The sequence below is a fragment of the Pseudochaenichthys georgianus genome, chromosome 1, assembly GCF_902827115.2.
Source record: "Pseudochaenichthys georgianus chromosome 1, fPseGeo1.2, whole genome shotgun sequence".
NCBI lineage: Eukaryota > Metazoa > Chordata > Actinopteri > Perciformes > Channichthyidae > Pseudochaenichthys > Pseudochaenichthys georgianus.
The window spans coordinates 9529308-9551939 of record NC_047503.1 but is presented as its reverse complement, the minus strand read 5'-3'; the positions used below and the strand labels follow the sequence as shown (position 1 = coordinate 9551939).

Here is a 22632-nt window from a genome sequence, read left to right as displayed (position 1 = left end):
TCTTCAAAACCTGTCAATGAACAGTTTCCAAAGTTATATAAGGATTATATTTCCATAAATGTTATCCCTCAGTTCAAAATTCAAGATAAGCCTGTCCGTATCCTAAAATGGTCTTGTTAAAAAAAAATTGAATTATCTGGTCAACATTTCCCAAAATAATGTCAACACAAGGTTAATGTAGTTCTTGTTCTGGAGTTATTGTTCAAATGACATGCACTTCATCAATAGATGGTATCTGCCTAGTGGAATTGAAGATGTTTAAATAAAAACAATGTTTGCACTCGAGGGGCTTTTAGTCAATGTCATAATGTGTCCTAAAAATTAAGATTGACCTTGAAAACAGCATTTGACAAACTAATATCACCACGTTCTGCAATAAGTAGCATATCTTTGAAAGATGTCAAACTAACTGTTTGAATGGACTTTTTGTTTTTATTTTAAGCTTGTCTGATCAATCCTTATTTTAAAGATGTTGGACACTTAATTCTCCCTATTTCAGTGACTATCATTCCCTTCCTGATCCTTCCCTCCTGTGGCCTTCTTCATCAACACCTCACTTGTTATAAGTGAGAGTCTGTCTTTGGGGCTCGGCTTTCCATGGCCCCAGTTAGATCCTATTTTGAGCTCATAAACAAGACATAATAAATGACTTGCTCATATGCAATTACAGACCTGCAGACCCTTGGGCCTAACGATATGGACACAATTAACACGCTTATTCTCCTTGGAAAGTAGGAATTCACAGGGCTCTCCCCACATGTGTACTTTCTTTAGACATACTGCTACTTCTTTACAAGACTTGGAAAAATGATATGAATGTTCCCACCCAGAACATAACAGCATCTGCGAAATTGACATAGTCGATAACAGCAAACACTGCCCGTATATATTTGTCACCTGGGGTGGCCCCTGTAAACTGATACCTCAACTCTTGACAGTGTAGAAGCATCACTGTACAGAACCAGGGGCCCGCAACAAGCTTTGGGCCCCAACTGACAGCCCCTTCACTCCTTCAACACTGTCGCCTTCAAGTACCCATAAAGTACAGTGCACGCAGCAGACTCCACATGGCAACTTAATTATAGTTTGCCTGGAGCTCTTGAAACCACCAGTACTTCCATACTGGAGAACTACCTGCCCCAGGTTCGCCGTGTGCCAATTAATTTAAGTTAATAATGGTCTTAAAACAAGATGTGGAAATGGATTTAAGATTAGTTAGCGATGTATACAAATATTCTTCTGTTCACATTGTGTTTCAGGCTAAATCACAAGAACACACTTTTTTTGGTTGAAAATGTAGCTTTTTAAAAATAAAAACATGTGTACCTTTTAGTTTTATAGAAAAACAAAAGCATTTTAGGTCATTGCAATTGCACCTCTTGTAAAACTCCTTCCAGGTTAAAGATTAACAAACATTTATTTTTGGTGTCGCCAATTTTGGACTAGATCCCCATATGTGTCTGTTTGTGTGTGGCCAAACTTAACTTAACAGCCTTTTGATTGTATTTTGGTAGGTTTCTTTATGGATATTTTTTATAAACTTTGCTTGTGTGGACAGGATTATTTTGGAAATGAACAAAGAAAATCCATGATTTTAAAAATAGCGGTGTACGCCTGGACAAGGCATGTTCTAAGTGCATATGCACGAACATATCTGTGTTTTCACGTGACAACAAGCTAAACATGTAATATGGTTTAACAACCTCTTATTGACTTTGGTCTTGAGAAAATGTATATTTTTAAACTGTATTTGCTTTTGTTTCAGACGGGCTTACAGGGTTGATTGGTTAGACTTGATGAATTCAGAAAATCTAACGATCAACATTTTATATTATAAGATCCAATTAGTCACTTTGGAAAGAAGCGTGTGCAATATAGGCCTACATATAATTTAAACAAATAATAGGAGGAATCTCTTTACAAAAACAATCTTGGTTGCCCTTGATGATCCTCAAAGTTATCTGTTTCAACTGGAACTCATTTCCATTGCAGAAATAGTCCCTATATAAATAGCTTAAAGTGTGTTACGGAGATAATACAGAGTAACCAGGCCAATGTTTCAGGAATGACACAGGGCTATTGCAGGTTTTAAACTCATGTTGCAATGCTGTGCGCAATAACAAGCAGCAACAATAGTTTGAAAAGGTGGAAAATGACTAGCTTAATATTAGAAATGGAAGCAAGGCAAATAAGCTAGTTCGGTCTAATGTTGAAAAATAGGCCAATAGGCGCTTTCACACCAAGTACTTTGCCGTACTTAGTTCCCAGTACTTAGTTCATCGGAACTCTTTAGTTCACGGAACTAAAGAGCAGATCGCGTTCACACCGGAATAAGTCCCTGAGGGAGGATTAGGCAAATGAAGCCGCTGACGTCACTTCTTCTTCTGCTTTGGGTTTACTGGCAGGCTGCAAACAACTTCACGGCGTATACTGCCACCCGAAGTCTCCGGCCGGAAGTTGGGGACTGGCTTCAGTAGAAGCTGCTGGGAGTCCCAGCAGCTTCTACTGAAGCCTTCCGAGTAAATCGCCAGAACGCCGACACCTCCTCATCTCCACCGCTCCCATGTTTTTTTTTGTGTTGCCATAAGTTAGTCTCTCTCCATTGGTGCGTTGGGCTAATGCTAATAATGCTAATGCCAGCAAATACAATGGCGGCATCACGAAACTTTTCCGAGTTTTACGGGGCGTGGTTTGCAATTCGCCCAGCCAATCAGAAATTGGAACCTTTTTTCTCCCCAGGAAAGTCCCTGCTCTCTAGCAGGGACGGAAAAGAGGTGAAAAGGTTCGCAAAAAAAGTTCTAGTTCCAGATATTTTTGGCGTGAACGCAAAATCCCAGGAACTATCGGAACTATTCCTGGGAAAAGTACTCCGGTGTGAAAGCGCCTAATATCTACTCTAAAGATCAATATTCTGAGACGGTGTGTTTGCAACATAAAAGCGTCCAGTAATAGTTCCACAACTTGTAATTTGGAGAGATTCAGGCTGGCTGTTTCTCCTTGCCTCCAATTTGTATTGCTAGTTAACATAAAAACCTAAGCCAAGCTAAGGCTAATGTATCAGGTAAACAGGAAGCATCCAGTTAGCTTATCTAAGTCACTTCGTCTGGCCAAGAAGTTATCCAGCAGATAGCCTCGTTTAAATCCAAAACTTGTCATTTTTACATTAAGGTTTTTTGGACAAATAGAGTGCCACAGTCCTAAAACCTGGAAGTGAATTAGCATTTTACCACTTCCGGTTCCTTCGCCAAAAAGCAATGCAATTTCTCCATAGGATTTTGGAAAATAGCTGGAAATAAGGTTGGTGGTTGACACAAATTGAAGAGACGGATCACATTTGTTCTACGACATTAAATACATCAGCAGTGACCCCACTGGTGATTTTTGAAGAGTTGACGTGTCTGAAAAACGATGGTTGTTAACATGTGGCTGAATAGGACTACAGAAGTTGTCGAGGCAATTGTACGTCATTACACCAAACACGTAAACACTCCCGCTAAGTTTGTTTGCCCTGTTCTGCTTGAAAGAAAGTACCTGCACTCTTGCAACGCTTCAACTTGTACAATTTTGAATCTGTATTTTTCAATAGGGATCTTAAGTTGGCGTGACGTTGAAGCAGCGACCCTGCTGTAGTTTGTGTATAGCATAACGTTAGCATTTTGCTTCTGGCGACTAGATTTATAATTAGAAAATTGTAAAAGTAGGGTAGACATGTGGATATTATCCGGCTGAACAAAACGTGATCTGTCTCATAAATGTGTGTCAATCATAGACCTTATTTCAAACTATTTTCCAAAATCCTATGGAGAAATTGCATTGCGTTTTTGTCAAGGAACCGGAAGGAGTTTACTTCCGGGTTTCAGGACGCGTCACTGTGGCATTCTATAAACAAACAATATACGAAGTGCATGCTTTCTGTAGCTGTTTCCACCTGTTTCCAAGCTTTATGCTAAGCTAAGCTAGGTGTGTCCTAGCTGTAGCTAAATATTTGTTTCTCCTCGTCTATCTTGGCCAGATGACCAACTATTCTTTTAAAACCCACACATTAAACCCACATTATATTTGCTTGGCAGGTTAATGTGACACTATCAGTGCTTAGAGACAGTGAATTAATGGTCTGCTGTTGATGATACATATAGTAATATATTTTCGATGCAACTTGGGCTTGAGCCTCCCAAATCAATCCAACTGTACGTTGGATAGTGTCTATAGTAGAGTTAAAATGTAACAGAAGCTTCTCAGAGCTGTAGTTTTTTTTTTTTCTGTCTCAGTGGGCCAGCCATGGCCTAGTTTCCATTGCTCCCCTGTCTCAGGAGACATGGAACAGTCACTGTGAGAAGAAAAAAGAGGGAAAGAGGGAAAGAGAGAAACAGAGAGAAAGACACAATCTGTGGCACCCATTGAATCTCATTTATAATGTTTGTGAAACCAGCTGGAAATGCTTATCTTGGGAGAAGAGAGGAGGGTGAGAATCAGGGCTTTGTGGATGGGAAGTGTTCGTTGGACCGTAGGGAAAGCCGGACCGCTAAGATGCGAACACACATCCTCTTCCGTGTTCGTGTTTGCTGGAAGACGTGATAACAGAGAAGGCGAGGTGAGGCACGGCCATGTTTACTTATAGCTTCTGTTTCAGTCTACAAGTCCCAGTCCCATAACATTTCATTTTCTCGAGACTCCTGTGTGCAAAGGCCCAACCTGGAAGACCGTGTTGTTATTTGGAACGATAAAACATGTCTTCAGAGAGCTGTTTCCCACTCAAATATGTATTGGCCTATCAAACACAGACTGATATCTCAGCGAAAAAGGTCCCAGTTCTCAAATGCTCACCCCTAACTGGGATGGTCGGAGAGGTTTACGAGGGCAGTTTTCTTTTTTGGATTGGCATTTGTTTGGGAGACAACTGGCTGGAAGTGCTCAAGGGCTTTTGTGTGAGTGAGAAAAGAGAAGAGGGTGAGTCAGGGGCTTTGCTGACGTCTGCTTGTAAAGTAAAAGATGTTGATGCTCAGTTTGCAGAGTACTGACACTGATACTGACAGGCGGGTGTTTCTGTGGCACGAGCACCGGCAAGAGCGGTTGACAGGAGATGCGGATGTTCTCGTCCTGTTATTACCGGGACCTCACATACACGCTGGGGATTGTTTTCATGTGTTCAGTACCAGATGTTGTTTGTGATTGTGGAACATTTTATTTGTCTCCTGTAGTAGAACTCTTTTAAAGCATGACAGCAAGACGTCACACACTCTTCTGTCTGTTTTCAGGGTAAAAGCACAATGTGTCCTCCAGCTCCCGGTGTTCTACTCAACATCTTGATTTAGGATTACGTCACCCAGAAATGTCTGTGGAGAGACATAGCATGTGTGGGCACCACATGTGCGCCGGTTCTGGTTTTGTGTTTATGGGAAATTGACTTAAAATGATCGTTCTCAACTCGTCGGGCCATTTTACTGTTGTCTAATATGTGTTTTTTGTGAGGAAGAAGACAGAAATGTGAAGAAACCACAAGATGTTGCTCACAGCTCTCTTTACGAGATTATTAGTTAGTCAGGGAAATTGGATAAAAGTTATTAAAATGGGACTGGCCTGATTAGCATGGTATTATTATTTATTTACAAAAGCACTCAAGGATGATTTATTAGAAAATGTAGATCCGGTTAATAATAAACCCACCAGAAAGTACAGCAGAAGTTACAACATCGTCAGAGATTCACACAAATACTTCAAGGGGCTCACTATAGACAGACTATCAAAAATAATGGTTTTAAAAAGAAGTTTACAATCTGTTTCATGTCGCATTTATCCAGAGACATGATAGACTTTCAGTCTGTTTATGAAGAATCATATATTTGTCTTGTTTCCAGGACCTGAGATTTCCATTGACTGACTTGACACTTGAACCAAATTGTCTCAAGTTACTTAAGACTTGACTTGGACTTGTACCAACAGACCTAAAAACAGCTCTGATATATTCTCTGCCGTCTGCCTGTGATATCCCTGTTATTTAGTCTCAATGTGTAACCACAGTAACTCTTCTGCTATGTATCTTTGTTGCACAGGTTATAGAATGGTGTAGTGATGACATCATTTTTGTAGGCCGACCCTGATGTTAGCATTGCAAAAGCTCCCTTCACAAAAAGCAATAGGGTCTTTCCATTGGATTTTGGAATATTGCAGGAAACAAGATCTGTGGCAGTCACACGTTGATGATACTTACACGTTTTGTTCAGCGGGATAATCTTCACATATTAACACCACTTTTATAATTGGTCAAAGCATAAAGGCAAAGGCTAGAAGTAAAAATCTAACATTAGGCTCTTGTTCTCTGTGATGACGTTTATTAGTCTCTTTTAGTCACTTGTTAACAACTTCTGCTTTTTAAACAAATAAACGCTTCACAAGTTGTTTATTTATTGATGTACTCTATGTCTTAGAAACAAATATGAAAATATATTTGTTCCAAAAAGGGTTGACTTTGAGATTTTAACTGGAAGTAGTGGTCAAATGCTAACTTATTTCTGGGTCTTGGGACTAATTTCTACACTAGTCAAAAAATTCAATCTTAATTGGGGACAGCTGGGGTCTTTTTGGAAGGCTTTAGTTGTCTCATGTTGCTTTGAGAATCACATTGTGCTTATAGCCAGACCAGGCCCGGCTCCAGGATGAAATGACTGAGGGGGCTGTTAAAAAATCAGAGGGTGTGATTTTTTTTCCCCCCAACAACAAAAAATACAGGCAATTGGGGCTGCACGATATTGAAAAAAACTGACATTGCGGTGTTTTTGTTCCCCTGCGATATATATTGCGTTTTTTTTAACCTGTTAAGCCCAAAGGTCCCGGTGGGTACTTTACTTTTTTTTTCACGACACTGTGTCTAAGGGGATCTTAATATTTAAGGACCTATTAATGTGTTATACCAGATTAACGGAAATAATCTCAGCTAACTGACAATACAAACCATTTTTACCAAAACATAACACAAGTCTCATAAGAAGCATCTAAATGACCCCTGAGCGAAAAATGCTAACGGACTTTGGCACAGAACTCAATATAAAAGTACCCTTATTACTTATCGTAGCTGCACATACAAGATATCCGATTAAAGCTGAGGTTCCACAGATTATTTAGGTATATAGTATCATCACTAAGTGATCCGAACTCGCGACAGGGGAAGCAAACAGACATCACAACACGTACCTTTACGGAGCTTCTAGGGGAGATCGTCTCACCGTAGCTGTCAATCTGATCAAAAGACGTGTTCAATGGCATTAAAACGAGAAAAAATGCAGCTGAATCGGTTGATCCATAGGTTTTTAACGTCTCTGTAAATTTTTTTTATTTAATTTATAATCCATAATTCCGGTCTTGGCTATGCGGCAGTCACACACATTACCAAATAAGGAGTGAGAGTGACGCGTAGCCAAAACCGGAATCTGCATACACTCTGGTGGCTACCATTAGCAGCTAACTTTTGTGCTCCGATTTTTACATAAAAATTGAATTATGGATTATAAACAATTGCTTCAAAGCCACAGATACATTATTAACCTATTGATCAACCGATTCAGCCGCGTTTTTTCTCATTTTAATGCCATTGAACACGTCTTTTGATCAGATTGACAGCTACGGTGAGACAATCTCCCGTAAAAGCTCCGTAAAAGTGTCCAATATTTCGCGGGCAGGTACATTGAATTAGAGGTAGAAGAAGAAGTAGTTGAAGAAGAAATATGCTAACACTACAAACAGGCACAACACTGTTATATGTTTTTACTGACATGTAACATTTTATTTCACTTTGCTCTATGTTTTTTAACGCACATTCAAAAACGGGAACATTTTCGGGAGTTTCAACCGGGTACCGGCGACCGAAAACAGGGACTTTGCGCGGAAAACGGATGATAACATTAATTAAGACTACAAGCTAACTTGGGATTGAGGCTTTTTTACACATTTCTTGACTGCCTGCCCACACATCTGATCTAAACATAGTAACGTTTATTGGGGAAGATAATTATTTAAAGTTATTATTTAATAATTGTGACATTTATTGTACTTTTTAATGGATGAATGATTCTCAAGGTGAGGGGGCAAATAATACAACTGAGGGCGCAATGCCCCCTTTTGCCCCCTCGTGGCGCCGGGCCCGAGCCAGACCTATACTTTTCTCATCTGGCTTTGTTGTTGTCTGATACAAAGTCACTTTAGTATTGTTCTCTTGGGAACAAATTGTGATGGTATCAAGAAGCCATGAAAGCACCTTCTGACCGGCACTTCCTTCAGCCACCACAACGGGACATGAGGCGTTATTCCATTACAAAATATAAGTGAGCGCATTTAAGGAAAGTGGAGGCGTCAGCCTGGTGTGTGGTTAATAAAGGGCACAGTTTTGGCAGCTTTAGGGTGTTTCCATAGACCCCCTGCCAGAGCTTATGAATGGAATTGTCCTACTATTTATTTCACTCTTGTGACCATGTTGTTGGCTTTGCTGAGAAACAGCTTAAGCATTTGTAGTCTCTTTTAGTAATTTGTTGGTGCTGTATTAGACATGTGAGTATATTTGGTTGTGGTTCCATGTGGAAAAAGTTAAGAGAATTTTTCCAACCTGACTTTTTGTAGTTAAAACGAGAGAACTTTAATGGTCTGAAAGTATGATGTGTGTCTGTTTTATACTTTAAATATAGTAGTTTAGGCGGGGTTCAGTGCATTTAGTGGTGAGGCCCACATTCTCTGCCCACCAAGCACTCACTCTTTGCCTTCTGCTCTTGAGAATTGTTGGACTAGTTCATGGCTTTCCTCCGAAACTGTAAGTAATTTTCTTCATTATACTTTCTACACTACCTCTTACGGCTGTTGAACATCATATTATTAGAGAAATTATTCATCAGCAGAAGGGGAAAACAGTAAGCTCAACATGAATATTCATAGCCACCTCTGATGAAATAATCAGAGGTCCAATTTGTTCTGTCGTAAGAATTCATGTTTTTGTCGCTGCTTCTGAGCTGAAATAAAACTTTTGTTTTCAAGTCTCGCTCCCTTCGTGGGAATATCAGATGAACAACGTATTTTTCTTGCTATCTGGCACATTCAAGCCCCCAGAGCTTTTTTTTCACCCCACTTTTGTGTTTTCCCTGCTTATGAAGCGATTTTTAGACTCCTTTGAAAATAAGTTGACAAGTCAGAAATGGAGTATTGACATGCTGTGTTAGGATAACTTGACTAATCTATGATCAGAAAGACTGGTTTTTAGCAAGTTGTCAAATATCTCTTGATGACAGGAGCTTTTTTAGTAGAATTAAAGCAGTACATGTGGTCGAACATACTCATGCCGTAAACAGTCATCTACATGGAGTTACTGTCCTGCCTCCTCATTGTTTCCTAATCCCTGTGTCGACCCCCTTCCTGTTTCTAAATTGAGGTGTGGTTATTAACAGCTGAGTGTTAAAAATCAAGCGCTTATGAGGATCATGCTTCTCCATGTGAGCTTGCGTGGTGCCTCCGCGCCCCAAATGTCAGCCTTCATTTTGGAATTGCAGCAATGCCTCATTGGTCTAGACATGCCTGCTGTGCAAGAATGTCTTGCAGCAATCACACTATTATGCAGGAATTTTTTATCTAGATATTATCTGGTTTAAATATTTCATTTCAACCTACAAAAGAAAGGAAGATGCATTTGAGACCTGTAGTTATTGTTGATCTCATGCTTGAACGTCTCTCATCTTCCAGTCCACCTTATTCAGCTTTTTTAAGATATCTAATAAATGGTTTACAACACTATAAGATACATGTTTAACACTGTACAGTCAACAACAATAATTCATCCTGTGGGCAAACATATGAAAATGATGATGTTTAAAGAGCTAATAGATAACAATATAGAGAAACACTGTTATAGTGATACAACATGTGCTTTCATGAGAAGCTATGTTTTGACAAATACTGTTTATAACACATAACTTTAAGTGGTGGACAAGTACATTATATTGTTGTATGCACTATTTCTAAAATGTTAATTACTTTTTTGTTTAATGAGGACATATTATGCTAATGTTAAGGTTCATATGTGTATTATGTTCCTCTACTGTGACATGTCTCCATGCTTTAATGTTCAAAAAGCTATTTTATTTTTCTCTTACTGCCTGTACTGCAGCACCTCTTTTCACCCTCTGTCTGAAACCAGAGCCCAGTCTGCTCTGATTGGTTAGCTGGCTGGCTCTGTTGTTTTGACCACTAAGAGATGTTTTGGAAATGTCCTCTCCCTTAGCATACTACGTAAGATGTGTTGAAGTGCTAACCAATAGAAGTATGAGTGTTACATAGTGCTGTCACTATGTTGCAGAAGTTAACAAAAGAGTCCAATGGACGCGTTTCAGGCCGGGGGGAGTGAGTGGGAGAGAAACGCCTCAGAGGGAACTTTGGAATGTTAGCCTTTTGAGTCCATGTACATGTACAAAAACCTATAACACACTACAGGAAAGGGAAAACCCCAACAAGCATAATAGTAACATATAGTGGAATTGCCTTTCCATACCTTATTAAAGCTAGTGTTTGGTTATTAGAGATTGTTCTGTAAGGGTATCTCTAGGCTAATAAGGGACAAGACATTGCCAAAGATATATTTTAAGTAGAGTTAACTACCATGCCAGTGGCTCTGAAAAGTTGTACCAACGCTTTAAAATCATTAATGTACAATATGTATGGCCAATATATCGATGTAGAGATATTTTGATGAATACATGAAAGGGTGCAACAATCAAAATCGAATATCATCGATACAAAATGACAACATCAATATGTATAATAAGCTTTAAGATACATCTTTATTTTGGGAACATAACACCTTTCAGGGCAGTCTTCAGGATGTCAGCAAATAATGTATTGAAGTTGAAACACTATAGATAGTATTTTTGTGTGATGAAATGTTTGATTTACAGCCCTTATGTTGGTGCTTTAAGATTATTCACAGAATAACCAAAGCACTTAGAATCACTCCTCTACAGGTATATGTACCACATTTGATGGCAATAATTGTTATGACACTATACATAAAAAACAAACCTCCTAGGGGCACCAAAGGGGAGCACCAAAGTAATTTGGATCCTCCTCTGGGGACCATGAATAATCATTGTGGCAGCTCAATTTCCAGTTCCGTTTGAGTCTCTGAGAGGCTAAGCTTGGCTATAAACTGTGACGCGTTTTCGAAGAGAAAGGCCATACTGAAGCAAGATCGTTTTACGATATTTAATAAACAAAATCAAAACACAGTAACTATGGACAAAACGGTCAACAGAAGAAATGCTCACCCTCTGTCATCCGCACCCGGCATGAAACAGGTGACTTATACACAAACCACACCCATGTGACAATTACCGGAAGTATTCAACAAACAAATACAAGTGACGTAAACAAATAATAATAATACTAATAATGAACTTGGGCTAAGTAGCATTATGGCACCAATAATCATTATTGCCATTTCTAGAGCTACACCACCACTGTGAAACAAACGGACATTAACTAATATATCGTTCTTAGACTGTAAAGCTCTCAAAAATAAATGTTGCTATTTACTAAATGTTATAACGGAATGTCTTTATTACATGCTCAGTTTCACATATATTGCACACTTGCACACACACACACAAGTTCTGACAAGTGCTTGGCCAATTCCCTCTGAGGCGTATCTCTGAATCATTTAGATAAGTGTTGGAATAGTATGCATAACAGCATAAAGGTATTTTTGCTTTCTCTGCCAGTGAAGTTAGGTCTTTACATAACATTGTAAACGCTAGGATTACCTGAGGACACCTCAGCCATCAGCTACTTCACTTTTCCACCTTTTCAGCTTTTTCTGAAAGGTTCTCCCATTATCTTTGAAATGCTTTGTTAATGAGCACTAAAACGAGCTCTTTGCTTTACTCACAAGTCTTTGTTCTACAACAACAGTCCCAAAGACACTTGAACGCCTCACTGATTGTGGCAGTAAGCCTTGCCTGTTGTGATGTGTGTAACCTGGCAGTACCCCAGGGACCTCATTTTCATTGTAATACATGCCAAAGCTAATCGCTGTAGTGACACACTGCCGTGCTACGCACACGTTTGTCAGTGTAGCGTGACAGTCACAGCTTCTGGATGCCAGTAGCTGTGTTTGCATGGCAGTGGACATACTGGGATGACTCCTTGCCAGCAGCAGCTGAGCCCCTTCCAGCAGCAACAAGGCCTTTTAACCCCCGGCTTTGTTGTGAAACCTCTTTCGTTTCAAGCTGCTGCCCTTCGTTCGTCAACGTCAGGCTCTTTCTCTCGGCCTCATTCATCTCGGCTCTTGAGGCTCTTGGCAGGTACAGAGGTTGGGAGTGTCAGAGTAAGATCAGTCAGAAAGATGAAGCCTGCTGAAATAATCCGCAGGAATGCCTGATCAGTCGAAACACATTCACTTGATATCATCTGAATGCTATACAAGAGGCAAAGTCAATCGTTTCTGTGTTCGCGGCAGCTTGATGCGAAGTGGATTTCTGTTCGCACCGTGTTTGAGCCACTTACTGTAGATGGTTGACAACATCTGGTTTTATTGCAAATCACTTCTCAATGGCTGTGTTAACTGTACCTTCATGCTAACTGTATATACAAAGTACATTTATGGAAACACCACAAATGCATTTTGTACAGGATAATCTGGCAACACAAATTGAACAAAAAGGTAAAACTAAGTCAGTATTGATGTTTTATTCTAAACAAAAGTCATGATTACATTCCCAATACAAACAGTCAACATGATGGTGATTGGGTATTTGATAGAACTGAATGCAAACATGGATATCAATGGATAGTATTTGTATACACTCATACCATAACATCGTAGTTAGTTACAATTTAAAGAGTACATGTGTTTCTCATTTGCAGGTTCATATTTGTATTATGTGCATCTATGTGTACATGCTTTAAACCGTGCTATATGTTGCTCATAATACATTGGAATAGAAGTGCATGTGTTACATATCGATGTCACTTTGTTACAGCAGAAACAGGTTAGGAGTCTAACCAAGGCGTTTAGCCTTTGCAGACCATTTACATGCACACAAACCTATAACACAGCCCCAAAAAGCACAATAGGGCCTCTTTAACTTGAACAATTTGAAACCCAGAGCCCTTTTCTGAACAATATACAATTGTATATCAGCAGATGAATCTGTTACCTTGGTTATCTATGTTTCATTAGATTAGAAATGATGGCGGCATCACTTACCTCCTCTTGACAGATACATGGACTCTGTCTCAATCGTATCAGGCCTGTCAGGGCTACAGTGTGCTGCAGCGAAGGCTAAAGGCCAGCAGGTCAGTGTGCAGACAAAGGAGGGATGATGTCACCATCTATCCTGAAGAAACAACCGGTGACATATTTACGAGTGTGTCATTGAACGCTCATGTTGGGGGAACTTGTATTGGGCCGTGTGGGCAGGATGCTTGTGAGTGTGTTGATGCTACAAGCACACGTATGCCGCTCCAATCAGTCCATTGGAATGTATTGAAAATAGTAAGTAAAAGTCCGAAAACTGTTGCAAATCAACTCACATATATGTGGGCACTGATGGCTGGACAACACTAGACAGGAAAAAGGAAAATAATTGAGTTGTAGCCACATTTGTAACCTTCTTCTGTGTTTCTTCTCCTGGCAGGTTTATCTCATCAATGTCACCTATTCCGACAACACCTCCCACATCGTGTACAGAAGATACAGCAAGTTCTTTGACCTGCAGGTAATCTTCCATCCCTCATGTATTCCTTCGTTCTACGCGTGTTTGTAGAACATTACCACATCCTATTGACGCTGATGTATTTTGATCATGTCAACCCGGTGAACCTGCAGCAATGTTTTGTATAGATTAATGTGTAAGCCTCTCGACTGCTCACTGCCGCCGTGTCTACGCCCGTGTTCTCTACACCTCGTCGCCTCAATGAATCAATGTGTGTGTTAGTAATTGGTCGGGGAGCAGGGGAGACATGGTTTGTATCCCTCAGCCTCGTAGAGATGCAGCAATGCGCAGCATCCTTCTCTATGCTTTCTCTACACCACTACCCCTCCTTCTTTTGACCCTCTTCTTACTCTCATCTAATCTCTGCCTTACCCTCAACACGTCAGGGAGCTGACAGGCCTTTTTTATAGTACAAGCAAGTCATTCACATGGAAGTCAATGTAATGTTCCGTGCTTTAAAGTGTGTTGCTGTTACATTCTCGGTTGCAGGCTGCTCTGATCTTTGGGTTCTTTAAATATAGTCTTATGTAGGGGATTTTTTTTCTCCAGTTTTCCTGACTTTGCTATGATGCTTAACTCTCACATTTAAAGTGTTAGCTTCTCCCTCCAGGTCTCTATTTATTTTGGAACTGAGCAGAATGTGCAGTAAAAACCCTGCCTTGTGTCTCTCAGATTGAGTATTCCATACTGAGCGAATGTTTGCTTGTGTTTATGCCCATTGCACTCCGGGCCCACTGCAAGCTGATACCATGTATATTGGAAAGAGGTCTCCAGGTCACTAGTACATATGAAGAGGCCGCAGTGAGAGAGTTACAGGGGGCACATCTCAATAGCCCTAGTGTGCTAGTCCAGCAGGAAATGATGTTTCAATCAGTGGCGGAAGGTCCTTTCTGAAAGGTCCCATTGATAACCAGTGGGGCAGTGTGAGGAGAAAACGGACTCCCCCTGCAACTGATTACCCCCAATGTGGAATAAAAGACAGATTCGGAATAAGAAAACACAAAAAAGCCAGCAAAGTATCACTCAATGTTCCTCCATTCTGGAAAAGTCAAAGCCAAATATGAGCAGAGTATGTCATCCTCTTGATATTCAGCCTCTCAAATTGCCTGGGAAGAAACTAATGAACCTTAATGGTTCATGGATGGCTTGGCACAAAATGACTCCCAGTCAGCATTGGCAAATTGATTTTGTTAGCTTTGCCAGATGGTGCGGTCAAAGGTCAACCAACTTGGTCTTTATAGAGTTGTGAAATAAAGCGGCTCTCAAAAGGCTAAGGTTTGGCAGAGTTTGGTTCTTTTACCAGATGTCCCTTTTAAGCAAAGGCTCTCGCATTATATCCCCACCAGCACTGCAGTGCTCACATCGTACTTGGTTCCTTGATGTTTCCATTTGCACTGCAACACTCTGCAACTTCCGTGGCAGAACTGACAGACCAACTTTCTAATGCTCAGTATTTCTCCATCTCTGTTGGTATATGGACCCACAAATAAATGTCTGCCCGCCAGCCTTTGAACTTGCTCGATGCCTTTGATGGTCCTGTTTGATCCCATTGTTTTCCCAGCAACCTTGAGCCTCTCCTGTCCAAACACGTATCCGGTGCCGAGACCCTGCTGCTCCCCGCGGCCCTGCTGACGCTAAGGCAGAGAAACATGGATGGCAGCCCTGACATAGTTGGAGAGCGTTTTTAACCAAAGCTTTGGCAAAGATCGCTGGGGATTTCAACACTGTTTCCTAGTAATAACCAGAACAGGCTGTCTTCCTGGAAACACATTGGTGCTGGTTCTGGGCTGGCGTCAAACATGAAAGGGCCACAGATTGACTGACTTTGTTTAGCTTTTGTCCCCAGAAATAACTCTTAATGTTCTGTGTAAAATACATTAGCTTGCTGTTTAGACGCACTTCTTTCATGTAACAGACAACAAGGCATTTCACCTTGTCAGCAGCATTCCAACTTACTTGTTATACCCAGTTTAGTATGAGCGAGGGATGATGACAGGGAAGAGTGGGCAGGGCCAAATGTGGATTAGCAGTGTAGCTGTTATTAGGTTACAAACTACCCTATGGATTTTCTTCGATGTTGTCAGTTGAGTATCTCGACATCGGCCCTTACAGACACAAGATGTTGCTGTATCCCTGTAAATGGACCTTCTTCTTCACCACCGGATGTTTTATTTCTTCACATTTCACATCCGCCGTGATAAGTATGTCATCTACATTGCTTGCAGTGAATCCCTTGGACAATTGTTATCTATTTACACATCGGCCTTCATTGGAAATGACGCAGACTTTGTAGGAAGGAGCTGGCAGAGTTATGTTCGTTGCCCAGTCCAAATGATTTAGAGATGTGCGTTCTCACATACAGCTTCTCTGGGTAGTGAATAGATAACTTCAGAGTTGCAGTGCGTGTGTACAAGAGGCTTCTGTCTGTATCACCTTAAAACAGGTTTGCAAGCTTGCCTTCTGTCAACGAAGAAACCAGTCACATTCTAAAGTGCCTCTGCCAGTGTGGAACAAGAAATGTAGACGATGTGTTATGGTTAAAATACTTTTTTGTGCTATTTAGTTTCTTTCAGTGTACAATTATTGGTTCACAGCTCCTGAATATATTAATGCAAATGTAGCCAGAACTGCGCTGTTGGGAGCTGTTTTGTACACTGATATTCTGTTAAGAGTGTTCACAAACTGTCCATGCCTTTTAGGAGACATTACCATTTCTCTCTCTCCAGTAGTTTTTTTATTTTGACGGTGATTTGGTTGGCTAAAGCTGTCCTGCTGGAAAAGAGGTTTCATTTTTATTTCATTACCAAAGGAAAACAATCCCTGTACCTCAATTGCACTCAGGGGAAGACACAAGTCAGTCAACACAGAAAGATGCTTGTTTCTTTAATGTAAAACTGTAACTATTTCAGTACAGTTTTATTCAATGAAAATGGCTGACATTTTAGTCTGTGTTAGCCGCTAGAGTTTATTGAATATTTTAAACAAATTGAGCCAAAATATCCTTGTTGGTCATTCACCCAAGCCCTGTTGTTTTCAGCTTTAACTAAAGTAAGTAGGTTACTCCTGAGTCTGCTCATTGTGTTCTGCCAATGAAGTCCTGATTCAGAGGAAACAGACATGTTCGATGACAGCAAAAATAATAGAGTTTTTGGTAAATAAATGTTTCCCTCCATTTTAAGTAGTTAACCTGATGACATTGGTCCTATCTTAGTCATGGAAAGAAAATGTTGGTTCTGAACATATTTAGTCAAAATTAACGAAATGAAATCAGTTGTACCCTCATACCTGAAATATCAACACATATCTAGTCACCTGAATACCCTGCAGAATAAGGAAGGCCTTGGCTAGTATCCATCTCCTTATCCGTAGTTTCTGTTTGCCCACTGAAGAACAGCTCACGGCTCTTTCTGGCTGCGCTGCTGTGCACTGATGTGGTGTTCTCTCAGCCAGACCTGACCAGTGAGTCGAACAATGTGTCCTTCTGTCAGAAGTAGGCCGCCAAAGCCACTTGTCTGGAGGGAGGAAACCGGGACAGGGAGAGGAACGGGTCAGCCGGAGGGAGGAGAATCCCTATGAGGAGTTAGAGGAGGCTGATAATGATTGTGGTGATACTGATGCAGAGGAGGACAGTTATGGAAGATATGAAAGCGATGATGGGAAGCAGAATGACAGCAACAATAGTGGCACCGATGACTAAGATTGAGGCTGTTGATTGTGACGACACTGATGATGCAGATGGAAGAATTTAAAGAAATTGTGGATTTTTTTCAGGGAAACGTATTCAAAATAAACCTTTTATAAGTGTGTTTAAGAAAACATCTGAGTAGTGGGCGATGTGCCCTTGGTGTCTTCGAGCCTTGAGCGAAGTGGTTATATTTAAAGCTGCGGCATGGCTTACAATCTGAAAGAAGGACACACTCTGACTCAAGCTTTTGACGAGGGCATTTGGTTTGTATTCTGTCCGCACACGCACTCACAAACCTTCTCTTTTATTTTTCCAAGTGTGCCCTCGTAAGAGCCTTCCCACAGCAACAGAAGATTGGTTACTGGACAATTATAATATAGCACCTCTTAACATCTCCTTTGTCAGTGTTTCGTTTACTTTTAAAGAACGATATTAGTCAGGTTTGCTCAGATAGTCATTCTCAAGGTCGATTTTCCGTCCTTTTGGAAAAAGCTGTACAGATGCTAGCAGCAGGCTGTCGGCACACAGCCTCTTATATTCAGCACAGAAAAGTATACAGTAGCTGTCGTCGTAGTGCTTGAGAAGAAGGTCACTGAATTGGGAATCGCTAACCCTTAAGTGGGTTGTTTGATGGAAACATATGTCTAGAACACAAGGCATCCATCCTCTAAGATAGATTAGGCCACTAGCTCAGCCCCTTGTCCTTGAGGTGTTCTATGGACATACTGTAACTCAACTCAATGAGGAAGCGCATTGTTTCAGGTCGAGGATAAAGGACTTTTTTTACTTAATTTATGGGGATCTGTGCGATAAAGAGAAGAGCCGGAAACACATGTTCGGCCCTTCTGAGAGGCAAAGGAAGGACATCCACCACCAATCACTGGAGCTGTTATGTGAGTTACAATCAGGCACTTGACAGGACGGCCCAGGCCGGGTCCTTGCTGGATTGGGAGCAGAGAGGGGGAAAGTATGCAGTGCTTCCCACAGCGAGAGTGGGCTACATTTAGGATGAATAAGCACAGTTCAGCCGCTTGTGGGACATTTCCACGGGTCAAAGATCATGGCAGTGTGACGGCGAGGTGAGTTGGACACATGCAGGGAATCAGACAGAGACATAGAGACGAATGGAGAGTCGACTGATGATATTATGCATTGATAACATATTTCATAGGAAGGTACAACAAACCTTCAGAGATGAGAGTTTCTTATTAGAACTGTTCTGAAAACCTCAGTTCAATGCAGCATGCGAGTTCATCTGAGAGCAGGATAAAGGTTTTTGTTGAACCAAAGTAGTTGCTAAATTAAACTAGAAAGCGCACAATTCTGGTAATAAGTCAATTTATTTGTACACAATGTGTGATTCAGCAGGCTGTCGAGATCTGGATCTACTCCGTGAAAAAGAGAACGTGTTAACATAATATGTGCAAGAGTATTTAAATAGTGTGTTTACAATGTTTGAAATCAAGTTTCCATTCAGAAGTGATTGAGCTACCTCGCTAACATATCTGCCTACTGTGTGTTGGTGGGGCGGATCTACTCTAAGAACAGTGTTAAAGCACCAATCAATGTGTCTGTATGGATCACATGACTGCTTAATGTGATAGAGGTTCCTTTCTGCTCTAATGAGCCTTTAAAGGTGGGGTAGGTAAGTTTCAGAAACCGGCTCGAGATACACTTTTTGTTATATTCCATGGAATGCTCTTAACATCCCGATAGCAATGAATATCTGAAGTGCTTTGACAAAAAATCCATAGAAGCCGTAATACTGTAAAAGCCGTAATACTGTAAAAAGTACAACCAATCCGTTTAGCCGGCCCGGCTAAACGGATTGGATGGCCTACCTGCCTGTCAGCCTTCCATCGGGGCACAAACTTATCTCGTGCCCTTATTGGTCATGTGCGTGTTCGTGTGTGTTGGAGGAGGGGCTCTATAAGGAAGTGGTAGATTTTCTCCGGTTGTGTATTTTCAAATTCTAGCGATCTCGAGCTGGTTTCTCAAACTTACCGACCCCGCCTTTAAGCCTTGTTTAACGCATTGTTTGAATTTTATATCCATTGTTTTTGTGTCATAGTGGGATATGTACTGTATAGGGCTATCAGCTGTTTTTTCATGCTAATCATTGCACCCATGTCAACCTGGTTTTCCAGCAGCAGGTACAGTAGCTGTCTTTATTGACAAATAAAAGTCTAATGATTCACCTCTGAAATATTTTGGATTTCCAACTGACTATGTTAGGATTCTACATTACTGTGCAGAAAGAAAATGGGAAAATGGATGTGTGTGGCACGAGTGGGGCATTTTTCATGAAATACAACGTTAAGGTAAAAGCCAGAACTCAAACTATTACCAGTAGATTTTGTATAACCAATCTCATCACCACATGTGTCTGTTATATTGTCACTCAGCACATTTCCATCAGAAAGCCTCCTATACATAAGGATTTAATAAAAAAAATGCAGAATGTAATCACCAACATAGCCGTCAAGAATGCAATGCAAAACAGTGAGTTAGAAGCTTAGGCCTTACTCCATTGATACCATATATTAACTTGGAACATTTTGAAAAGAGGGGAAGTGTTGTTACTCTGTTCTTTGTGTCAAGGTGGAGCCCCCCCCCCCCCCCTTTCCAACAGCCTCTGCATGTAGGAGCATGAAGCAGTTCACAAAGAAGTGTCAGTTATTCTTGTTTGAATACCGTTTTCGGACATGTGTTGTACAGCTATGTATCTACGACTAACTCGTCCGCTGGTGATTGACTCGTTTGATTAGTTACAGTATAATGAACAGACAAAGTATATTCCCCGTTTGCTTCCTCTGTTTACACTGCTGCCTGTTATCTGGAGAAGTGTGTGGCAGCTGACAGACGTCCTCTGTTACTCTCTTCTCGTCTCTGTCTTGTTTCCTTTCCCTCTCTTCTCTCTGCCGGCCCTTATGTTTCTGTTCAGCTCGAGGTCTCCCCCACCGAATAGCACGGGGAGGAGAGTCGATGAAAACGTTGAGCCCTTGTGCTCCTGGATGTCTGGCAGCTCTCCTCTGCCTCAAACAGAGAGGCTGTTCAAGGTTTTTGTTCACATTGCTAGCTGCCTTTGTTCACTATTTGATACATCACAAAGTACTCATTCCATACTCCTAATGTGCAGCTTCTTCAGAGGGCCGGGGTTGTGTTTTCTGTGCATCTGGATATTAAGAGCAGAGCAGCTTGAATGCCTCAAGGATAGACGTTATCAGGGACATGTGATGAAAGGAATATGAAACGGTTTGAAGTTATTCACACAGCTTGTTGTTATCATCAGATACGTAGGTAGCAGCAATCTACTATTGTATATGTCCTTCTGACATTATTCCTCTCTTCTTCCATAGTGGAACTTAGTTCATATAATATGTCATATTGACTCCTGTAGGGTAAAATCAGTTCCTGCTGTTTTGCTGGATCCATTAAAACATTCTCATATGTCAGTCATAGCTCTTATTGGCTGACTCCATTCACATCTTCAATCTTACATTGCCTTCCCTTTAACTCCTTCTGTGGGATGATTTGATTCTCACTAGAGACCTTTGTTCTCTCCTCAACCTTACGGGATTTTGAGTAGCAGTGATGCGTAGCCATGGCAATACACTGCTTGTACCGGGGTTTCAAGAGCGAGGCGGAGCGAAAGTAAAATACACATTTTCGTTGGTGATATTGACATGCGGTCTACAGCACACAGCTGACAATGCTTGACAAGGCAGAAGTTATAGTAAGCTGTTAGGCAAGTCAGCCAGGGGAAGTTTTGGACCAAGGCAAGCACTTACATGCATTCAAACATAAGTAGTCATCTGGAAGTGTGTTTCAGATGCTAGTTAACCGTCAAAGACTTACTTTGAATCATATTGGGACCTTACACGTGGAAACAAACGAGAGGTATGTTGCACATTTCCAAAATGAAAGTTGGGGTTGAATGAAATATTTCCTGCCAAAACATTCGCAAAGGCACATTTTAAATATCTATGTTTGTTACCTTCTTATCTTCTTGTAAACTTTATTTGTTGGGGTTTTGCTATGTTACTTTGCGGGTTACTACCAATTTTAAATGTTCATAGTCACTTAAAATGGGCAGGAATGGGTATTGAGATGCCGGCTTTTATGTGCGTCCTCGTAGGAAAGGAACCAAAACAGGATCCCTCTCCTCGGTCCATATCCCTACTATTGGTCAAATCTACACGAGGTACCCAAACTGTTTCAGGTTGGAAACATTTACTTTTGGAAACCAAAAAAGGATGTACCTTCAGTGGACATACATGATAGTCTATTAAAGGTTTGTATCAAGCGCTTCTTTATTGACCTTTTTCTGAACACTTGCCACTAAGTCAAGACACTGATACTGGCCCTATGTGTTGTGAATGAATCTGGTCCTTTCTACATCCAGGACATGTTTGAACCATACACTCCAGCATGTGCACTCCACTCTGCGTCGACCAATCGTATGGCTGCTTACCCTCTACCCAAACATACTTGTTTACTGTCCTGGCTCCAACATGGTGGAACAAGCTCACCATTGATAACAATACATCAGAAGGTCTACACATCTGCTGTCCCTAAATGGAAACCCACCCGTTTCCACTGTACAACAAATAAATAAATACCTTTTACTTTTGAGTGTACAGTAGCAACTTAGAAATGTTAGGCTTATTTGAAGCCAATGCAGTATCTATTACAATGATTTGGCTCATTGATAGCTAATGGTATGCCGTATTCTTGCTTTTTAAAGTTTGTATCTTAATGGTGGAATGACCTATTGTCAGTCACTTTGGAGGAAAGTATCAGCTAAATAAAAGTCAATGGCAATACCCAGCAAAACCATATATAAGTTATTCAAGCATGCGTTCCTATATGTTAACTAGCGCATCTATGTTCACCTGATGCCTGAACCCTCCTCGTCCAGCATTCCAAACAGGTAAAAACAAACGTCCCTCCAGGATTGTTGCTTATAGAGTGGAATCTGTAGACTGCCTCTGCTTATCTGCAGTATCGGCCAGTCCCAGTTCAGCCAATGTCCTGCCTTGCCCCTCTTTCTGCAGGTTAATGAACAGTGAATGGGTAAACAGCAGGCAGGACCAGGCAGGCAGGCTTTCAATGCCACCTAAAACAAACGGAGAAACTGAGATAGCCACGCAGAGATACGAGGTGAGAGTTCCCACTGGAATTCAAAGTGAAACCCAGGTGTCTATC

At 40.9% G+C, this 22632-nt stretch overlaps 1 protein-coding gene across 4 annotated transcripts in view; it reads left to right on the top strand.

Moving 5' to 3' along the window:
- The window catches only part of sh3pxd2aa (SH3 and PX domains 2Aa), a 128078-nt gene that overhangs the window by 1566 nt on the left and 103880 nt on the right, over positions 1–22632 (top strand). For all 4 annotated transcript variants that reach the window (XM_071204191.1, XM_034083098.2, XM_034083013.2 and 1 more), the window contains exon 2: positions 13662–13742. In XM_071204191.1, coding sequence (XP_071060292.1) covers positions 13662–13742 — 81 coding nt within the window. The remainder of the gene's footprint in view (positions 1–13661; positions 13743–22632) is intronic.